Source organism: Alligator mississippiensis, chromosome 4 (genome assembly GCF_030867095.1).
Source record: "Alligator mississippiensis isolate rAllMis1 chromosome 4, rAllMis1, whole genome shotgun sequence".
In the NCBI taxonomy this organism is placed as follows: domain Eukaryota; kingdom Metazoa; phylum Chordata; order Crocodylia; family Alligatoridae; genus Alligator; species Alligator mississippiensis.
This window is the reverse complement of record NC_081827.1, coordinates 103,164,420-103,184,997: the sequence shown is the minus strand read 5'-3', so window position 1 is coordinate 103,184,997 and position 20,578 is coordinate 103,164,420. Positions and strand designations below refer to the sequence as shown.

Here is a 20,578-nt window from a genome sequence, read left to right as displayed (position 1 = left end):
CAGTGTTGGCCCCAGCCTCCCCTACCGCTCCTGAGGTTACTTGCTGCACTCCAGAGCGTGCGTGATGTAGGCGTTTACCAGGGACAAGTAGCAGTGACACAGGATGCACTGCTGCTAGTTGTCCCTGGGGAACCAAATGTCCATGCACATGTGGACACAGCTACTGGAGGCTGGTCTGGGGACTTCCTCAGCTCCAGATTTCTCCTTTCCAGCATTAATGAGACTGTGGCAGGACCAGGCCCCAGGGGCAGCTGTGACACCTCCTGGTGACTGTATGGATCCTGTCAGGCTTGAGCCTTCCCTTCATTACTTGCCTGCCATGCCTTGTTCTTCATAAATAAGAGGGAAGGAAGGCTGCCCACAGGCCTTAGAATGAGCCTTAGTCCATTAGAATCTCCAACTGGTCCCTCCCAGGCACCCCTAATCTCCGCTCAGTACTTGAGATAAATGGACCACCTCAGCCTGTCTAAGCCCCTCCAGGGCACTGTAACCTTAAAGGCCAATTGTGTAGTTCTGTCCACCCCAACACCGCACCCCAATCCTCACAGGTGTTATCGCTCCTGACGTTCCTTTCACACTCAGTCCCTCCCTAGGCTCTTCAACTTCCTGGTCCCATACTCAGTCCCTCCCTGGGATCTTGGACCCCCTGGTCTCTCACTCAGCCCTCTGGGTCACTCAGACCTGCTCTGGTCTCTCAGACCCCCTGGGTTGCTCAGCCCTCTCTCTGGGCTTGTAGACCCTCTAGTCCCCCTCTCAGTCTCTCTCTTTGCTCATGCACCTTCTAGCCCCACTCTTAGCTTCTCTCTGGGTTCCTGGACCCTCAGTCAATCTGGACTCAAAGACCCTCTGATCCCATCCTCAGCTCCTGTCCAGGCTCCTGGACCCTCTGGTCCTCTCTGCTCAGCCCTCTGGGCTGGTGGACTCTCCGTTCCCATGATTAGTCACTCTCTGGCTCCTGGACCTCCTGGTCCCACCCTCAGCCTGGGCTCCTCGCTCCCTGCTAGGCCCCTCTCTCTGAGTTCCTGCACTCCTTGCTGAGCCCCATTTCTTATTTAGCCCCTCTATGGGCTACTGGCTCACAGAGTGCCTTGAGCTTGCCTCCAGCAGGACATGTAACTCAAACAAGAGTACCAACAGAAAATAAAAGCCACTGGCCAGCATAAAACCCTTTTCTTTCTGCCTCGGGTAATATTGCCTTGTTCCCATGCCTACAGAGTTGCTTAACTTACTTCCTTAGTCATTTAGGAGCCTTGGTGCAAAGAGCTCCCTTCCTTGTGGCTCTCAGGGCTAGATTCCCTGATCATCTCAGCCTCTGGGCTTATATGGCTCAAGCCCAGCCCTCTTCCAATCAAGTGAGTCTCCAAATCAGCTCCCTTTGCCACCTCAAAGCTGCCTCTCAGCTAGCTTCCCCTCTTAAAATGACATGTGCACTAAGCATCCTGCCAAAGAGAGAAATCTGGGTCAGCACCTACCACCCAGGGCTTGCTGCAGAAGTTGTAAATGGAGTATAGGGAGTTGACACTATGAACTCCACCATACTGAAAGCCAATGATGAGGTTGCGGAAGTCTTCTCCAAGGGCCATGCTGTAAGCATGCTGTCGAATCAGAACAAAGTCGGGCTTGAAAGATCTACAAGACATAATTAGAGTAAAGTTTTTAAATAATCATCTACATTCCTCCCCTTCCTTCCCCCCTCCCGATCCTTCCATTTTGCTTTCCTTCATATACATTGCACTTCTCAAGCCTGCAGTACTGTCTCAATTATATTACAAAAAACAGTAAAATTAAATAAAATTAAATTAAATAAAAAACCCTCCCTGCACACACACAATCCAACCCCCAATAAACCCAGTGTTTAAAAATAAAAATAAAATCCTATGTAGCCTCAAGCATAGGAGCTTAGAAACACTCTAAATGGATTTGCTAGTTTCCATTCCAATCTGGCATGCATAGGAACAACTAACAACTGCTGCTAACCATCATATATTTTCTCTGGGAGGGGAATTCTCCCCAGTTGGGAGGGGGGGGGGGGGTTGGTCAAAACTGGCGACACTAGTGGCAATGTGCTAAGCAGATGAAGCAGCAAAAGATGATTTGTTAATGGTGGAATGGAATAGCTACAGAAAGGAAGCAGAATGGATCAGTAGATCATTCAGGATCTCAAATGATGTGACACATATAACACATTCCTTTTGAATCAATTTACCACATAGAGAGCAGAGCACATATTGGCCACTTCCATGTATAAAAAAACAAGTAGGAACAGACATCACAAAGCAGTTAACCAAATTAATAGTGTCCTCCAGGCAGTGGTAGGAATCCAGCACATTATCAGAGCTAAGATTTGTACTGGGGCCCTTACAATTTTAAGGGAGAAGTGTTAACTAAGTCCGAGGGGAGAGGTCTTTTCTGGTTGAACCGATAGATGAGCTTTGGTAAGAATCTACTGGTAAGTGACACTTTGTATATTGTATCTTAGGATCAATTCAAAGTATCTGGAAACAGCAATTGGAAAGCTTACCGAAAACAATGCTCAGTAAGCAGTTTGTTTCTGAAGGCACTAGAGCAGTGATTCTCAACCAGGTGTTGAGACACCCTGGGGTGCTTTGAGATCCTCACAAGGGTGGTGGGGGATGCCATACAATGTTAGCACTATTGGGTGTACAAACATGACTCATAAGTTAAATTTAGAGATTTCAAGTAGGAATCAATAGTATTGAAAACATTCTGACCTGCTGTGATCTTTCTGAGTTCTCTGCAACAGAAAAAATATTCTATTATTTTTCTGTAGTCAAAACACAAGTGAAAGCTAAGAGATGGCATGTTTCAAAGGGTGTCTCAAGTCTAATGCGGTATGCCTTGATTCTAAAAAGGTTGAGAACTACTGCATTAGAGCAGTAATTTTCATCCATGGTGCCATGGAGTACCACCAGATCCTTTGAAGGGTGCCAAGTGGTGTGAGGAGATGAGCAGTAAAAGCCTGCAGGCTCAGGCCCCTCTGCAAGAAACTAAGCACTGTAATACATTGGCAATGCACAGGGGGTGCATGTGCACCCCTTGAGATTGGCAGTGCACCCCCTGAGGAAAGGGCTGCTGACACTGCTGGGGGCCTCTGAGTGCAACGAGGAGTGCCTTGCATCAAAAAGATTGAGAACCACTGTACTAGAGGGACTCTCTGCAAACATGGGGAAAAATTTATATTTTAATAAAAGGTAGCATCAAGGGCATTAGGAAAATTTCCAAATTACATGAAAGTTCTTAAGAGAAATAGGTTCCATATCCAGGTCCCATTACCTCACTGCCCTTGAACATTTTCCTTGCTATGAGACTATAATTTTTATCCTTCGAATGTACGAACTGGAAATCTTTGGGGTTTATAGCTCCTATTTATATTTATGACACTTTGGCTGGGAACTCTGAGATGGTGACTCTGGGCCAGACTGCGGCAATACACACTGCAGTGAAAATCTGGAACTGCTTATTGTTTTAAGCTTTCCATTTTACTTGTTGGCCTTGGGCGTTTGCTATTAATCTAGCTGTAGCAATAAGTATGCCCTCCTCTTGTTATGATGCAGAGGCTTTAGAAATGCTATGCAGTTGTCTTAAACTCAGATGGGCTCCTTAATGCACTTGGCAGCAAAGGTGGCATTTTCCTCAATCAGTGAAATGTGTAATACATGTCTGGAGGGCAATGCTTGCTAATGTGCAGCTGATTTATGGACCTTCCCAATGTCAATGAGGCAAGGCAAGTGGTGACCCCATGCTGAGAAACAGCAAGTGAATGCAAACCTTGGAATTTTTAACTGCTTGACTTCTGCTAAGCCTTCCAGGTGGAAAACAACCACTGGGCAGGGAAACATCCCCAGAAAGGAATAATTAACATGCTGGGACAAGAAACACTTTGGGTTCAATGCTCCCACTGGGCTGGTAAACATTCTAGGTTCTAAGTGATGACCTGCTCCAGATAGGTACATCCTTGCTTCCTTTTTGTGTGTCATTAAAACTAAAGGTGACTGGTCTACCTAGGAACACAAAAGGATAAAAAAAACCCACGCTCCACACTGTCTAATCTAATCTTGACTCTATCAGATGGAAGTTTAGATCAAATGGTTTTCTTTGAGAGACTGGGGAAGTGAGAGATCATAGCATAAGAGATGGAAATAAGCAGGCAGAGTAAATAATGCAGTCCTATCTAAATTCTGCATGATAGATCAGCTCAGGTTCATTGTTCAGTAGATCTCAAACTGAAGTACAAGGGACAGGAAAGCGTGTTCAGGTGAGCACAGAGGAGGGTTAGACTCTACCTAACTGCACTGCCAGGCTACAGAGCCTCCTAGGCAGGAAAGGAGAGGCTGCTAAAGAAATAACTGCAAGCCCAGAGTATCTTGAACAAAAGAAATAACTACAACCCCAGAATAACTTGAACAAAATAAGACACAGGAATGTGGGGCCTACAACCACCAGGGAGCAAGCACGTATGATGAAGAGGAGTCTTCTCAAACTGCGTGCCTTTTTGGTGCAAATCACTTTCCATCCCTCAAAGTTCTGAAATCTTGAAAAACTCAGTGTAAAAGAGAAGCAGAAACTGGTCAGAAAGACCAGAAGCTAGATTAGAAAATGCAATAAAGATGAAAAAGAACACACAAAGAATCAACACGAGTGGGACTAGCAAGCACGACACCAAGGGGGAAGAGACATGAACAAGTAACTGTGCCCTATTGAACCAGGAAGGAAAGAGCTTGGCTCCTTCACAGAAAATACTATTTTCCTGATGTACTGCCTCCTTTAAAGGAGAAAAATGCAGGAAAATGCAGGTTGCCCCTTGTAGACTGGCAGAGTTCCAGCCTGCAATGGGCTGCTTGGGGTTAGGGGGATTAGGGAAGGGCGATCAGGGGCAGAGGGCACCATGTGCACGTGTGCACACGTGCAAGGTGAGGTGCAGCAGGGGCTGTGGTATGGAGTTCTGCCACACTGGTACTGGGCAGACAGAGGGCACCTCAACTTGGTGACTATGGCAGTATGGCACTCCCTCCTGTGCCTGGTCCTGCCCACTGGGCTGTGGAGACCCCCAAGAGGAGGGCAGCAGGGCAGGGAGCCTTAGCTACACAGTGGGCAGCCTGCATCCTCCCCCACTCCCCTGCATTCCTCTCCCCATGGGGGAGGGGAGGGGAGGGGACCTGGGCTCCATGGTCTGCTCTGGCTGCAGCAACTGTTGCCTCCCCTGGGCAGCAGCTGGGGCTTAGGTGCTACAGGGGGGGCAGGGGGCTGTGCGTTCTGGCTCTGGGGCACCTGGGGGGTGGGGGCTGCAGGTTGGGAGTGAGGAGCACTGGCAGGGCCACAGGCTGTGGATGGGGTGTAAGGGGCACTGGTAGGGGCAGGGGGCTGTAGGTGGGGAGTGATGGGCCATGCTGAGGAAATGTAGTCATATTGAGGAAAAAGTTTGGGAAGTACTGGTTTATAAGAAAACTTTTAAAAGTGCTAACCATGAATGGCATTTGCCCCTGGCAGCTGGGGGGCATGGCTGTGCTGGCGACAGTGGGAGTGTGGAGGTGGCGAGTGGGGAGCTTCTGCAGATGCCCCTGGCACTATTGGCAGCGGGGCGGGGGTGGCAAGTGCCCACCATGGGTCAGCGACCACCCACAGGTGCCGCTGGCAGTGTCAGCAGTAGCCAGGGGCAATCAGGGACTGCCCACAGATGTCGCCAGTGGTGCCGGCGACAGGGTAGCAGGCGGTAACACTGTTGGTGGCACCTTTTTGCAGGGAGTACACTGCCACACACAGGGAGTGCGCATGCACCCCTACGCATTGCCCCTGGTGCTAATGCTCTGTGGGTACAATGCAAGGTCCTTATTTTAGTTGTCATAGAATGAACCATTTTTCAGTTTACTCCAACATGCTTTAGTTCTATGTTTTAAACAGTAAGACTAAATTTTAGAGACTAGCTTAAATTAAAACCCTGGATCCAAAATACCCATAACTTTTCCTTAAAGTAGGGAATCAAATCCAAATCTCTACTTCTTTGGCTATCTTTAGCAAAATCTGTGTTTTAATATTTTTAATTGCAGCTCTTGGCTATCAATGGGTGGGCTAGAATTTAGGAAGTAAACTTCCAAAGGCCAATTCCAGAAATGGTTTTGGAGTTGGTGCTTTTGTTGGTGTTGTTGTTGTTCCCATGGTTAAACAGTGATGGAGCCGTAGCAATAGCTCTGCTAGTTGAAGATGCCTTACTGCTCTAGGAACCAGAAGAACCTCAGAGTTGAAAAGATCACCATTAAAGTTTCACTGCAGTAAGCAGGTTCTCCATTCACTGTGGACCAGAACACAGCAGAAGATGACTGCAAATCCTGGTGGGAAATTTCATGTTTTAATGAGAGTTCCTATGTCTATAACCAGAGCTAGGACATATCAGTAGCTCTGGCTTGATTTCTGGTCCTTCAGCTGCTCACTGAGAACTTCAAAGAGCTTCATGTGCATGAAAAAAATAACATTCAATAATAGATCATGCTGTCAGAATGCCTTTTAAGCTCCTTTCCGCATCCCACTATGAGCAAGCCACTTGGTGACAGTCAAAATTATTTCCATATCCAGAAATTAAGTCTTTAGCTTCTTTCTTGTTACTTTTTGTTTGGGACTTTGAAGAAGTTGCACAAGAGAAGAGCTGCCCATCTCTGACCTCTTCAGTACTCACCCATCTGGTCACATGAGCAACGAGCTCTTGGGCCAAACTCTGGAAGAAGGATGGGCTCTCTTTCTTTGCACAATCGTTTTAATTTCACAGGGGACTTTGCTCTTCATATTTACACAGGACAGCATCTTGGCTAACAAAGGAGTTTGTGCTTCCTAGCCTCCTTTACCTTTTAAGATACTTGAATCAGTTTTCGGACCATCCTGTTTTGACTAAGGCTCTCCTCTAAATCCCCTTCTCAATACTCAAACAAAGGATGGAAAATGTAAAATTAAGCAATAAGATATACCAGGCTGTGCATTGTTAGAAGATTAATTGAGCCTTCAGGCAATGTTCTGAGGCACAAGTCCAAAACATAAGTAAATTAAACTACCTAAGAAGTGCAAAACCACCCCCCCATCCCTAAATAATGCAGTGCCTCAGGCCTCTTAGAAGTAATATAAAATGGCATTTTTAAAAATAAAGAACGTCCTGTTTATGAATTATCAGAGCGTTAATGATACAGTCACAACATCATCAACAACCAATTGGAAAGCTTTGCTATTTTCAGTTTTACATTCATTATTACATCTTTCATAATGCTAGACAATGTTAACAACCTTTTTATTACATTAAAGTTTGGGGTAAAATGGAAAATATTCGAAGGAAGGGTCTCCTTTCAACCAAAATCACATTTTTTTTTAAAACAGAAAAAGGCAAAAACTGTCTCCCTTTACAAAAGAATCCTGGTGATGTCAACAGGACTATTTATGTGAGTAAAGTCATTAGGATTTGGTTTCTGTGAAAGTCATCTGGCTGTGTGAAGTAGGTAAGTAGATGACTTAACCAAGTAGGTGAGGATGCTTTCAGCATAGAGGAACCCAGAAACAGCAGAAAGGGTGGCCTACTAGCAATGAAAGTGGAATAGCAGCAATTGCAGGGATCACTACAGTCATCATAACTTAGAATAGCTAGGAGGCAGCCTCTAGGTGCTGTTCGGAAATAGATTTGGTCACATGTTCCCCAAGCTGTACAGTAGCAGTCTCCAAAATTTGGTGTCAAACATTCTGATTGTAACCTGAACAAATTTAGTCTGGAAATCAGTAATAAAGATCATGATCTTGTCACTACACCATTTTTAAACTATAGCCCATTTTCAAGAAGGAGGGTTCCAGTGACTGACTAAGCGCTGGTGAAATATGAGGTTTGAGCCTTTTAGAAGTACCAGAGCTGTCCAATTGCCTGTGGGCTGGGGAACACATGCAAAGTGGGCCACAGACTCAGGAGCTGCATGAGGGGTGGGCTGCCGATCCAGGGCTCCCCTCCCAGATTCCCCCTGTTGTGTGGACAAGCCGGCACCCCTTCCTTCCCCACCATGCACACAGCAGACAGCCCAGCTGCATAGGCTTCCCCCCACACCTCTTGCAGTACAGGCAGCTTAAGTTCCCTCCACTGTGCATGCAGCACCCCCTCCTAGCTGTGTATGCCACCCACCTGAAATGTGGGCACCTCATCTCCTTCCTTTGTTGCACAAGCAACCTGGCACTCTCCCGCTCCACATGAGCACCTCAGGCACTCCAACCCCTTTCTGCTGCTTTGCCCTGTCCCCAGAGGTGGAGGCAGGAAGGAGCTTGGGGAGCGAGAGGAACCCGAAAAAACCCACTGTTGCGGCAGGAGCAATGGGAAGGAGGACTGGTGGCTTGGTGGGAGCCCATGGGCCACATGCTAATTGTGTGGCAGCTGTATGCAGCCCACCAATTGGACAGCCCTGAGTTAGATGGACAGCAGACATCCATGGGGTTGTATACACGCTACAGAGCAGACTTTTGCCCATCACTCCCATTATGCATTTTCCCTTGAAACAGACCTTAATAAAAACCCAGGCAGAAAGGAGGTGATTGAAGATAGAAGCAAAACATGATCAACTTGAGGGAAAAAAATATAGCCATGCCCTCATCAGATTTAACTTTAGCTCAGGCTTAATTCATTAATGAAAATTTAGAATCAGGCTGCACATTTTTTTTTAAATCAGGAGTTAACTTAAATGTGAACAGGCCAGGGAGAGGTTTAGTCTTTGAGATATTCCCTGCCCTGCTCTGCTAACAGCAACTTCTGCTTTCTGGCAGCTGCCTCCACTCCAAATGTTTTCCCAATAACTGTCAGCATCTTGCTCACACATCGGCTGGACGCCAGCTGCTGGGGAGGCAAAAAGGGACATTATTCATTTGGGAGATAACTAAACCCTGATGAGAGAAACAGTTCCTGCAAGCAGCTGTTTAACAGCAGCAACTGGAATGGATGCAACCAAAAAAAAAAAAAAAAAACCCCAATCCCCGCTTTGTGCTACAGCTTAAAAAAATGGGGAACAGTGGAGGAAGATTAAGGTAAAGCACCATGGGAATACTTTCTAAGGTTTATTAAGATATATCACACAGGCTAAAATGCTTAATGCGTAATGACAATGCTGCCAAATGCTACCCTGAATTATACCTTGTGTTAACCCACTGACTTCGCTCAACTGAAGATCACTTAAGTGAGGGCAGGGGTTTACTGGTAGTCTGAGGTTTGTTTTTTGTTTAAATGCATATTTAACAACACTACATGCTGTCTGAAACACAGCACTATACCACCTATTTAACATATCTGCCATATATGTTTTATGTGAAATACGTTTACCACTACTAATATATGCTCTGTGTTAAATACATAGTGGGCGTGTCTACATGTGATGCTACATCGCCATAGCGACACGCTACAGCGACAAAGGGAGACATAGCACCAGTGGGCACAAACCATGATGCTGATGCTACATCACGGTAGCAACAAGATGTCTTGCTATAGCACATTGCTATGGCATCATAGCTGCTAAAATAATTGTGCGTCGTCATTTAGTACTTCCTAAAGCAAGTATTAAATGACGGCACAGTAAAACTGCACCAATGGGGAGGAGGGGGGATGGCATGTCTTCATGTGTTACTATAAAGTGCATTGCTATGGTGATGTTGCTGCAGCATCGTGGATCTTGCCTGCAGACACTATGTCACCATAGCACATTGCTACGGTGATGTAGCATCATATGTAGATGCACCCAGTATGTACTATACAGATGTATATGCAGAGTACAGTACATTCTGTGAATCATGGAAAAATTATATGCTAAATATATGTCTCCATTTTGCTTTTGGGAGCTTAAACTCTCAAAGTCAGTTTCTTTTATTGTCCTACACTCTCTTTGCTTCACAGGGATTTCCATAGTTTGGCTTAAAAAAAAAAAAGGGCGGGGGGTTCCTAAAAGCTGTGCTGAACCTCATGAAATGATGAATGGCCAGAGCTCTTCTACAAACAATTCTGAGGTGAACTCTGAGCTCCACATTATAGACCTTACTGTGTCAACGTATAGACTAGATCTTCCCTAATGCTCATATGTATTCCCCAGAAATCTTGCTTTGTAGAACAAGTGCAAAGAATGACTGCTTTTACAGGGAGAACAGTTCTTAGCTTGTGAAAAAATTCCCACCACCTAGCAATGAGCAACTAATATGAGACAAGAAAATACCAGCTTCATAGGAAAGAAAACTGCTCGCCTCCTGCAAGGGATAGCCCCTGCGTGACCTGGGTAGGTAGCCTTTGTGTGGCCATACTGCAGGGCTTTTTAAAACATCCATTTGGGAAGGTTGGGTATCCCCAACTGGCTTTAAAATACTTGTATTTTGGAGTAAGGGTTCTTATACAACGGGAATATCCTACAGCCCTATAGGATAAGGAGACTCTGAATAGCAGGAAAACACCTGCCTCTCCTATTGCCAGTTATCTCCCCATGTGTGAGTGGCTGTCCAGGGTTTGAGATAATATCATGGTCCTCAGTGGGGGAAAAAAGTGAGTTAGGGAGAACATATTTGGGGGATTTGGGATTGTAATGCAATAGGCCCCAGCAATATTATTAGAACACATGCTATCATTGAATCAATAGAAAATTCAATGTTAATTAAAGGGATATGAATTAAGGATGTGTGAAGCAGGCCCTATTCAATTCAGATTCGGCCTGAATTGGGGACAGCGATTCGATTCATGAATTCAGATCACTGTTCCCGATTCAATTCATCCAAATCTGAATCTGAAGACTCAGTGCTGATTTGGGGAATCAGCAATTCGGACATAGACACAGCTTTAAATGTTTTTTCTACATACCTTGAGGTAGCAGGCATGGCTTGTGAATGCTGCGATGCTGGGGTACGTGAAGAGTCCCACACGTGGAGTGTGGGGGGCCCTCCATGTGCTCGGCAGTGAACCCAGAAGTGGACTGGAGTTACTTCCAGTCCACTTCCGGGTCTTCTGTGGAGCGCCCTGGGGACCCCCCCGCACCTCTCAAGCACAGTGATCAGCTGCAGGGGGCCCTGGGTGCCCCCCCAGACCAAGAGGCACCAGTTGCTGAGCTGGGGGGGTGAGGGGCCCAGTGTGCTCCCTGGTGGACCCGGAAATGGACTGGAAGTACTTCTGACCATTTCTGGGTCTACTGCAAAGCACACTGGGGAGTCCCCCATGCTTCTGTGGGACGCTCCATGTGCCCCAGCCTCGCAATGTTCATGAGCCCCTGCTATCTAGAGATATGTAGAAAAAACATTTAAAGCTGTCTCTATGTCCAAATTGCTGGATCTTTCCAAATCAATTCGGAGGGTTCCAATTCGGTTTGGAGAGATTAAAGGGTCCTCTGATTCAATTCGGATTTGGAAATTTGGCCACCAAATCGTGTCAAACCTCCACTGAATTGAATTGGGCGTGAAACTTCTCACAGCCCTAATATGAATGGCCTTGTAAGGAGCAGGGGCCCCACTCCCAAGGTATCACTACAGGAAAGGAGGTGGGAGGAAAAGAAAAAGAAAGTTAGACCCCAAAGACTCCTAAGCTCCCCCGCTATCACCCAAGAGCAGCCTACATGGTGCCCCTTCGCAACCCTGGGGGGTCCCTCCCCAGTTGGAATGCTCTCTCCAGGGTAACTTCCTACTCCACAGTCCTGGAGGGTTGCCTTTGTTCTCCAGGTTGAGCTCTGTTTCCTGCCGGGCTTTCCTGCCACACAACTCTGCTGCCACCAGCCTGGCTTAGGGCCACATGCCCCGCTACATGTATTGGGCACTTCACCTTGTGCTAGGGGTTGGAGGCCTAGACATCCTTGTGCAGCACCGGGGCTTGTTCTGCTCCTGGACCGTCTGGGCAGTGCCATACACACTGAACTGCTGTCCTGAGTCACCTTGAGCAGCTCCCAGGGTCTCCCACCCTCCATGCAGCACCTCCTGCACCGAGCTCCCAGACTTGTGCTGGGGGTTGTGGACTTGAGCTGCCCAAGGGGCTCCAAAGATCCTGCTCCATGCACCAGCCTGCACACCATGTTTCTGGCTGCATGCCAGAGGTTGCAGACCCAAGCTGCCTCACGCAGCTCCCAGGGTCTGGACTCTGTGCGCCGTGCTGCGCACCGAGAGCCTAACTGCTGGAGCCGTCCACTGCTCCCCGCTGATAGAAATCTTCAGGGGGTCTTCCTGGGCTACTGCTTCGTCCTGCTTAGCAGCTCTCCTCAGCTCTTCTAAACCCTCCTCTTCTCTCTTCTCTGTCCAGGGCTCCGCCCCTGAAGTCTTCCAGACCTGGCAGTTTGCAGTCTTCAATCAGGTCCGGGGAAAATCCTCTCCCCCTCCCCTCAGGAAAGGGGCATGACTTTATTTCCCTTGCTGCCTCCTGATTGGTGGATGAGCTCCACCAATCAGAACACAGGATCTTAAGCCTGGGACTCAACCCAAGCTCTGAAAGGTAAGCCTGCTACTGTAGCATGAAAGGGACCACACATCATAAGCCAAAGCACCACTGCAATAGACACCACACAGAAATATACACAAAGAGGATGACCTTTGCCCTTGATATTCATAAGTATAGGAACATATATAGGAAGTATAGGAATCCAATGTTGCAATGTATATGGCAGCCGAGCCACATAGCAAAACGCAGCTGGGGACATCACGTAACTTAGTGTCTTTCCTTTTGAATTTCTGGAACTTTGCATGTACGGCATCCATTGGATGATGTTTCACGTCTCTTGTATCCGATTACCAGTGACCAACAGTAATTATGCATTAAATTAAGATTACAAGCAATTTAACTATGGGCAAAACAATAATATTTAGTATTATATATCATGCTTTTCAAATGCTTTCAAACTGCTTTCCCCATATTATAGAAATATAGAAACTGAAACACAGAGAAGCTAACACTAGCATTTTCAAATGCAGACATGAATAACTTTATTAAGGATACTGAGTTTTTACCTTCTTTAAAAGGGGAAGGGGAGCTTGGGAACATGTATCAGCTGTAACGATGCAACTGTTATCTCTGCACAATCCTGTAGCAAGTGAGCTAAATTGTTCCGACATAGACCCTGAACGAAACAGGGTTAAAGTTTGAGAAGTTTTGCAGACAAGGTTCCTTGGGTGAATTTGATATCTTTTATTAGACCAACCCAAATAGTTGGAGAATAGGTATTAAGCAAGCTTTCGGGTTCAAAAACCCTTCCCTCAGGCTAAGTTTTGCTACACTTGTGTTGCTACAGGATCATGCAGAAGTAACTGTTGCATTGCAACAGCTTATGTCCCTAACTGATATCAGTACAGTTGTTAGGCCTGTCTGTACCCTTAGGCAGCTAGATAAGTGAGCTGATTTTCAGAGGTGTGTTCTTAGCGAAGTGAATGTCAGCCGTGGGAACCACGTCTTAAAAGCCAGGCCACTTAAAAATGCCTAACTGCAGCCACCAGTTTGACAATGTTATCTAGAGTAACACACAAGTTAATGGCAGAATACATGCTAGAACCAAGGACAACCAATTTCTTATCTCCTGCTCTTTCCAGCTGATAATATTGCCTCCAAAATTATTTGTAAATGCTGACTGAGGGAATGCTAGGTATAAATTCATTAAGAAAAATCAGATCTCTTTAAATAGACTACTCTTTCAGGAGACCAGGGCCTTGTTGCACAGTAATTTTGGGTGGCTCCTGGAACTCTCAACATCTGGATTGTCTGCACATTAACACCTGAAATTAGTTTTAAGCACTTATTATGTGGCTCAAAATTATGCCACTCCAGGGAAGGATTCTCTCTGATCTATGTTACCCATCTTGTGTTACACTAAAGAGTAGCCACTCTAGGCTACACCTTAGTGTAAACACCTCCCTCCTCCCCCACACACACTTACCTGTGGGTACCTATGCTGTCTGTCCCAGTGAAGCACTCAGGAAAGGATTAACCTGTCTGAATGGCCACTGCCTGCCACTGCTGCTCTGTGCCAGGCTCAGCCCAAAGAGCACCAGCACAGTAGCAGCAGTGGCAGGCAAGACAGATTAGTCCTCCCCTGCCTGCTCCACTGGGACAGGCTGTAAGAGAGCCCCTGGGGGCAGGGGGAAGCCCAGAATGGGAGGTGGGAGGATTCTTTCCTTTTAGTCCTTCAGGCCCCTGCTAGTCTGATCATACGGCTGCTCCAAACCTGAGCTAGCACTGACACCCATCAGCATTTGTGTCGCTCACAGTGCAAGGTGGAACAAGGCCCTCACTCTGTTATTTACTAGTGCAAGACCAATAAACTGGACTAACAAAGTCTTAAATCACAGATGTCAAAAAGATTCAAGAGATCAGCAAAGAGGGATCTGATTTAATCATAGGACAGAACTCTTTTAATTCACATGAATAACTGGGAAACCTATTGCAAATGACAGAATTTAGTGAACCAGCAATATATTAAATTAGCAGCATTCTAAAAGTGAAGGAAGCACAGTAGAAAGTGTGATTTGTTAATTTATGAATGAAGAATGGGTATTGTTATTTATAATATGATAGTTTATTCATTGTAATATTCATGCTGTTTTACATTAATAATACAAGCCCTCACTGTAGCATTTTGTTACTGCCGTTGTAGAGAGAAACATGGGCAGAACATTGCTTTCTGCAGCCAGGAATACTGAATGCGTGGATTTGTTAGGCACTATCATATTGCTTTCTTATATTTTATTAACAGGATTTTCGGGCACTTAGAACATTAAAAATTCAGCACTACTTACTACATCTCACCATCTCAGAAGTATTCTGACTTGCTAGTAAAAATCCTATTGGATAATTAAATGAGATTTAGTGAGCTATAGAGGAGACATGTCAGTAAAATATGATCTCCAGAACTGCATCTCATTGGCATCATTTCAGATAAACTATGGCTTAGGTGTCTCACCTACACAAAGGCCCAAACAATTCTCTACCCAGGAAAAAAATTAATCTCTTGTTTTGTTTTTGGTTAATTGGGGTTTTTTTTTTTTTGTTTTTTGGCATTCTACCACTCAGCCACTCTAGTTTCTTCAAATCTTTATTCTCAGTTTCCAAATGTATAGTTCTCTTTAGAGTCTCCTGTAGCTCCAAGAAAGCTTTTCCATTTCTCAGTTGAATGGAAGCAACTCGCTAAGCTAGAAACTTCCTGGCACAGGAGTTTTAGAGATAAAAGTTACTCTCTTGTTTCTTCTGAGGTACTCTCTTCTCCTAAGACAGTATTTGCAGAATAAGCATTAACTTAAGAGTCTCTCATTTATCCCCACAATATTACAGACCTGTCAATCCTTCCCATTTTCCTTAGCATTTTATTTTTGCTGGGACTAGAATAACTCAACCACAGTGATTATCAAATTATCTTCAATAGAGGTCTGTGTGTATATGGGCTGTGAGGTGTGTCTGGGTGGTGTATTCTGTGGCATGGGTGAATTTATAGGTTCCTACAGTATGTATTCTTGTGACTTAGAAGTACTGTAAGGATGGGGGTGGAGAAGGCAAGTTGCACACGGGTGGAAGGCAAGCTGCATGTGTCTGCACATGTGCCCATGGGTATACAATGTCCATGCTTAAGGATGTGTATGCATACATATTTGCATGTTTATTAGCAGGATGAATTATCATCATGTGGTAGTGTCTGGGGACCAACCATGAACAGGGCTCCGCACATATCAGCACCAAACAGTAAACACTTACTGGCCCAAAGACCCAGGAGTAGTAGTTAGCCAAGTTAGTCTCGAGCCAGGTAAAGGCAGGGTAGATTTGCTCCTTATAGACCAGCTAAATCTGAGATGTATAGCATGAGCCTTCATGAACTCAAGCTTACTTCATCAGATGCTGTGCAAAAAAACAAAACAGATAAACTGGACAGAAACAGACTGGAATAGTGTAGAATAGCAAGCAGGGTGAACAATGTGCTAACCAAAAAATATCATGTTAACACCACAATATTTCTGTTTTTAATTTTTTGGTATGAGATGTTAGCTGTGATTAGCTGCATGGAAAGACAGAAGACAGGAGTAGGGCAAGAGGGCAGTGGAGGGAAAAAAGGGAGAGAGATGAAGTGCAAATGTGAACTAGCTGTGTACAGTATGACAGATGTATGTGTCATCCAGGAAAATAAGACATGGTAGCCACCAATGCACGCTCATCTTCCTCTAGCCTGACTTAATAGGAATGAGGGCTAGAAAACATCTGTGGAACAATATGGGATTTGGAGGAGGGGGAATAAGAGTTCACTGCAACACAGTAAGGCAGAAAACCTGTTCTCCATTTCTACACAAAAGAACTTGAATACTGTGGGAATTCTGCTCTGACCAAGAATTAAGCAAAGGGAGAGCTTTGCCACACAGTTCACTAGGAATGTGCAACTTCAGTTACTTTCAAAAGTGAGGGAGAATTGCTTTCTTCACGTCTTCTAAACTGCTCCAAAGGTGGTAATGTAAGACGACTGTGTAGTGCTCCCAAGCAAACTGAGCAGGAGGCCACATCAGCACATATGGTGAACAAATGCTGAGTGTGCGCAATAGTATATCAGAGCGGATATATCACATGCCTTCAGCCATACATACCAGGTACCCATACCAATATGCACTTACAAGTTCACCCTCCCATCATAAAAATATCAGCATTTACAAATATGCATGGTAAACACAAAGATGCACACAGTCTCTCTCAGGTAAATAATCATGCAAAATGGCACAAACAGTACACAGCCACTCACTCACCACAGACAGAAAGCACAACCTCTACCCCTTCCAGACACTCACAACAAAAGAGCTGTGTTGCTTAAGACTTAAGTTTCGCTTAGCATTAAAATGAGTTTTCTGCTGAGACACAAAAATTAGGGAGGCAAGAGACCACATTGGATGTAACTGGATTATACAGTAAAGTATTTAACAGAGACTTGTGTAATCTTACATGAAAAAAAAATCAATAGAAGTTTCACACAGGCTGAACATGGGTTGAAAGATCACTTACAAAGCTAGGTAGTAGCATGTCAGGTTTGTGGTGGACTTCTGGCAGGATGTGAGTGTGATTCTTGCTATCATAGGAATGTAAGACTGAGTCATAGAGCCCAGTCCCCCACTGTTACATTCACCATGTTTATGTATTCCTTTTCACAGACTTATTGAACTCTCTTGCCTCCACTAATACACTAAAGGAGAATGGTAGTGACTATATTAATTCCATGAACAGGTTGATAATACCTTTGGAGATGTTACTTTACATGCACGAGTGAGCACAGTACAATGATACAAAAAGAACTAGGCAACTTAGAAAAATAAGTCTGGAATAACATAATGAGTTTTAAACCCTCAAAATATATGTGATCATGATTATAAGAACAAAATAGGAACTGGGCTTAGAAAAATATCATCAGGAGTTGCATATGCAGAGTTGTTTCACATCATGGAGTGGAGGGAGGGGATCATGGCTCTGTATATGGCACTAATGAGACTGCACCTAACATTGCATTCAAAAACTGTGCAAACTAGAGAAAAATGTACTGTATTTGCCTGAATCCAAGCTTACTTCAAATTTAAGATGACCCCATAATAATTAGATTCTATAAATGAAAAAATTATAAATTTGTTACAATTTTCCACATACAGAATCTAATTATTGGGGGTCTTATCCCTCCTACCACTACAAGAGTGAAAGGAGAGGAAGAGGGCAAGCAGTAAAGGAGTCAAGCAACTTGCCCACTGCCACTTGTCATCCTGTTGTCTATTTCCCCATGTCTGTGCCCTGGCACCTGTCCCCACCTGCAGTGTCTATGCCCTTTGCCACTCCCCCACTGCTGCCTGCCCTCCCATGCCTGCCTCTACCACCACGGTGTCTGTGCCTCCCCCAACCCCCTTTTTAACCCTCCCTGGCTCCCCTGTCCACCTGCCATTGCTTACCTTGAGTCATGGCTCCAGGTCCAGCTCTGGCTCTGGCTGAGCCAGGCACCAGTGGTTGCAATAGCAGTAGCTCCAGCCCCAGCTGTGGCCCCTGGACTAGGAGCCATGACTCAGGAAAAGCAGTAGTGAGGAGGGGGAGGCTGCATGGGAAGACAGAGGCAGCATGCAGCAGAGGCAGTGGGGGGGCGGTGAGGGGGGGCAGGATGGTGCAGAGCAGTTGGGGTCAGGTGGCATGGGTGACAAGGCAGTATGTGAAGCATCAAGGAGGACAGGGCAGTGTGGAGCAGAAGTGGCAGGGCAGAAAAGGGCAGGGCAGGGGCGGTGGGGGTGAAGACCAATGGCTGTGGCTGTGGCTCCAACTCTGAGCCCAGTCTGGGACCAGGGCCAGGGCCACAACAGCCAGTCTGTGCCACCTTGTACTCTAAGCCAAGACAAGGGGTCCCCCTGCTATTTTGAATGGGAAAAATAACCTTTTTTGAATTCAAGTAAATACTGTTCTAATGCTGATTGAATAATGAAATGGTTGGATGGCCAAGATGAACAGAGAGCAGCACTGCTGGAAATGAGATAGGGAATTCACCTTTGAGGCCATTTTGAAGTCAATGTTGGAATGAAAAACTCTTCTTAAGGAAGGATAGCCTTTTGGAGCAAGTCAGGTTGGTAGATAAAGCATGTGGAACAATTTACAGCCTACAGATGTGTGATCAGTCTGATGTCATCAAACCATAGCGCATGTGGGGGGTGTTTTCAAGCATAGGCACTGACTTATTTTTGCCGGTGGTGGGAGGGGACTAAGATGTTGGACACGTGGAAAGTTTTACGCATTTCAGGTGACAGACCTCTTCTCTGGGCCCCCACATATTTGGTGCCTTTGCTTTCAAGATATGATTTACAAAGTGATTGCATAAGACATTAAGGAAGATAAAAGTGAAATGAAAGAAAAATAATTTTCTATACACAGGACCAGCAGGCCTGAGGTTAGAATAATTCTGAAAATGGTATACCTGCATTGACAGGTGGGGAAGGGTGTGGATGGAAAACAATAAGGAAATCATACACACATTAAACCTGATCTAAAGCCCTCTGATGTCAACTGGAGTCTTCCCAAAGACTTGACTTGAAAGCTTATGGAAATCACTAACAATCTGTCCATTTCCCTACCAGGGTGCTGACTAGGTCCCTTGGGTCATTGTCCTTACCCTCATATCTTTCCAAAGAAAAAAAGATTTGCAATGAAAGCTAATGCTCCTCACCTTACTACCTTGGTGCCATTCCTCATCACTTGCATGTCCACCATGCAGCCGCCAGTAACGTAAGCAGCAAGATTCAGCTCTGAGAACTCAGCCTGAAGTGAAGTAAAAGAATAGAATGTTACTTGACAACAGAAAAGACAAAAATATATTGACCTAGCAGCAGAATTGTCTTGAAACGAAATGTTTCTTTCAAAAATTTTCCATGAGGCGGTAGTAGATCCAATTACTACTGAAGTGTTTATGGCTCCAGCACTAATGCTGCATGAATACTCAGGATTGGATTTACTGAAATAATAAGTACTAAAGAAATAAGAAAGGAATTAAGAATGAGAAGGCCAGAAAAATAAAAATAGAAGGAAAGTCTTGATTCAAGTAGCCACTTGGAAGCATACATTTAGTATTATGTCTGAATTCATTTTCAAGCCACTTGTCACCTATAAACACTAAAGATTTATGCCTCCCACAATAAACAAAAAAATCCCCTCATGGTTTAGAAAGGTGATAAACACTGGAGCCTACTTTACAGGTTTAGCTATTAAAGGTTTATCTAATAAAAGGTTAGTGGAGCTGAGCAGGTTATTAATATTACTGTTTAATTATTAAAACATTTAATTTCTCTTTTAAAAGTGTGACTCACATTCACGAAAAGGTTAGCAGAGAATAAGTAAGCAATAAGAAATAAAAGGCAGTGTACTTCACGACAATTATGTCTGCAGCATGTTGCAGGTTATGGTCTAAACCTCTTATCCTAATGACTAAACATACCACATGTGTGATAATCTTTTAAAAATGAACTGAAGGTCATATGGCCAATGTGAAATATAATGAGGGAAGGAACACAAATCGGATGCAGAAAATGTATAGGACATTAGACAGAAGTAGAATGCTAATAACCAGTTGGAACATCTCACTCATATCCAGAGTTCTAAAAGTATTCCCTAATCACGGTGTAATGAACAAACTAGAGAGGAGTAGCATGCCTATCTAGCATGCCTATTGCTGTAGGCATGATTCTTTAAGATGGATAAGGTAGGTGTACCTATACAACCATGCAAAAATCTATAACTGGCCTCCATGTTAAGTCAATGGTCCACTTGAATGCATCTCATTGCAAGAGTGGGTGTAAACAGATGTTTCATTTGAGGCAGTCATTTTATTATCTCATGTTTTGACCAGGATCAAAACAGGAGTGGCACAGCCACTTACACACAAGCTGCATTGATGCTTTCCTGCCAGTAGATGGCCAGCAAGACCACACAGCTCGGTCAGCTTGTCTCAAGAATGACCTGCAATTTACTTAGACACATGTAGTGATGTCCCAAGAAAAAGTGTTGGCACATTTAATCTTGCATATTTCTCAAGTATTTAAAGCAGGATAATAAACTTGTACATGTGCAAGATCCCAGGGCAAAAGG

At 44.8% G+C, this 20,578-nt stretch overlaps 1 protein-coding gene across 2 annotated transcripts in view; it reads right to left on the bottom strand.

The window, feature by feature from the left end:
* The window catches only part of SYN3 (synapsin III), a 377,511-nt gene that overhangs the window by 210,312 nt on the left and 146,621 nt on the right, over positions 1-20,578 (bottom strand). For both annotated transcript variants that reach the window (XM_059726429.1, XM_019489296.2), the window contains exons 4-5: positions 19,164-19,255; positions 1,473-1,629 (exon numbers count right to left, since the gene is read on the bottom strand). In XM_059726429.1, the coding sequence (XP_059582412.1) occupies positions 1,473-1,629; positions 19,164-19,255 (249 nt within the window). The remainder of the gene's footprint in view (positions 1-1,472; positions 1,630-19,163; positions 19,256-20,578) is intronic.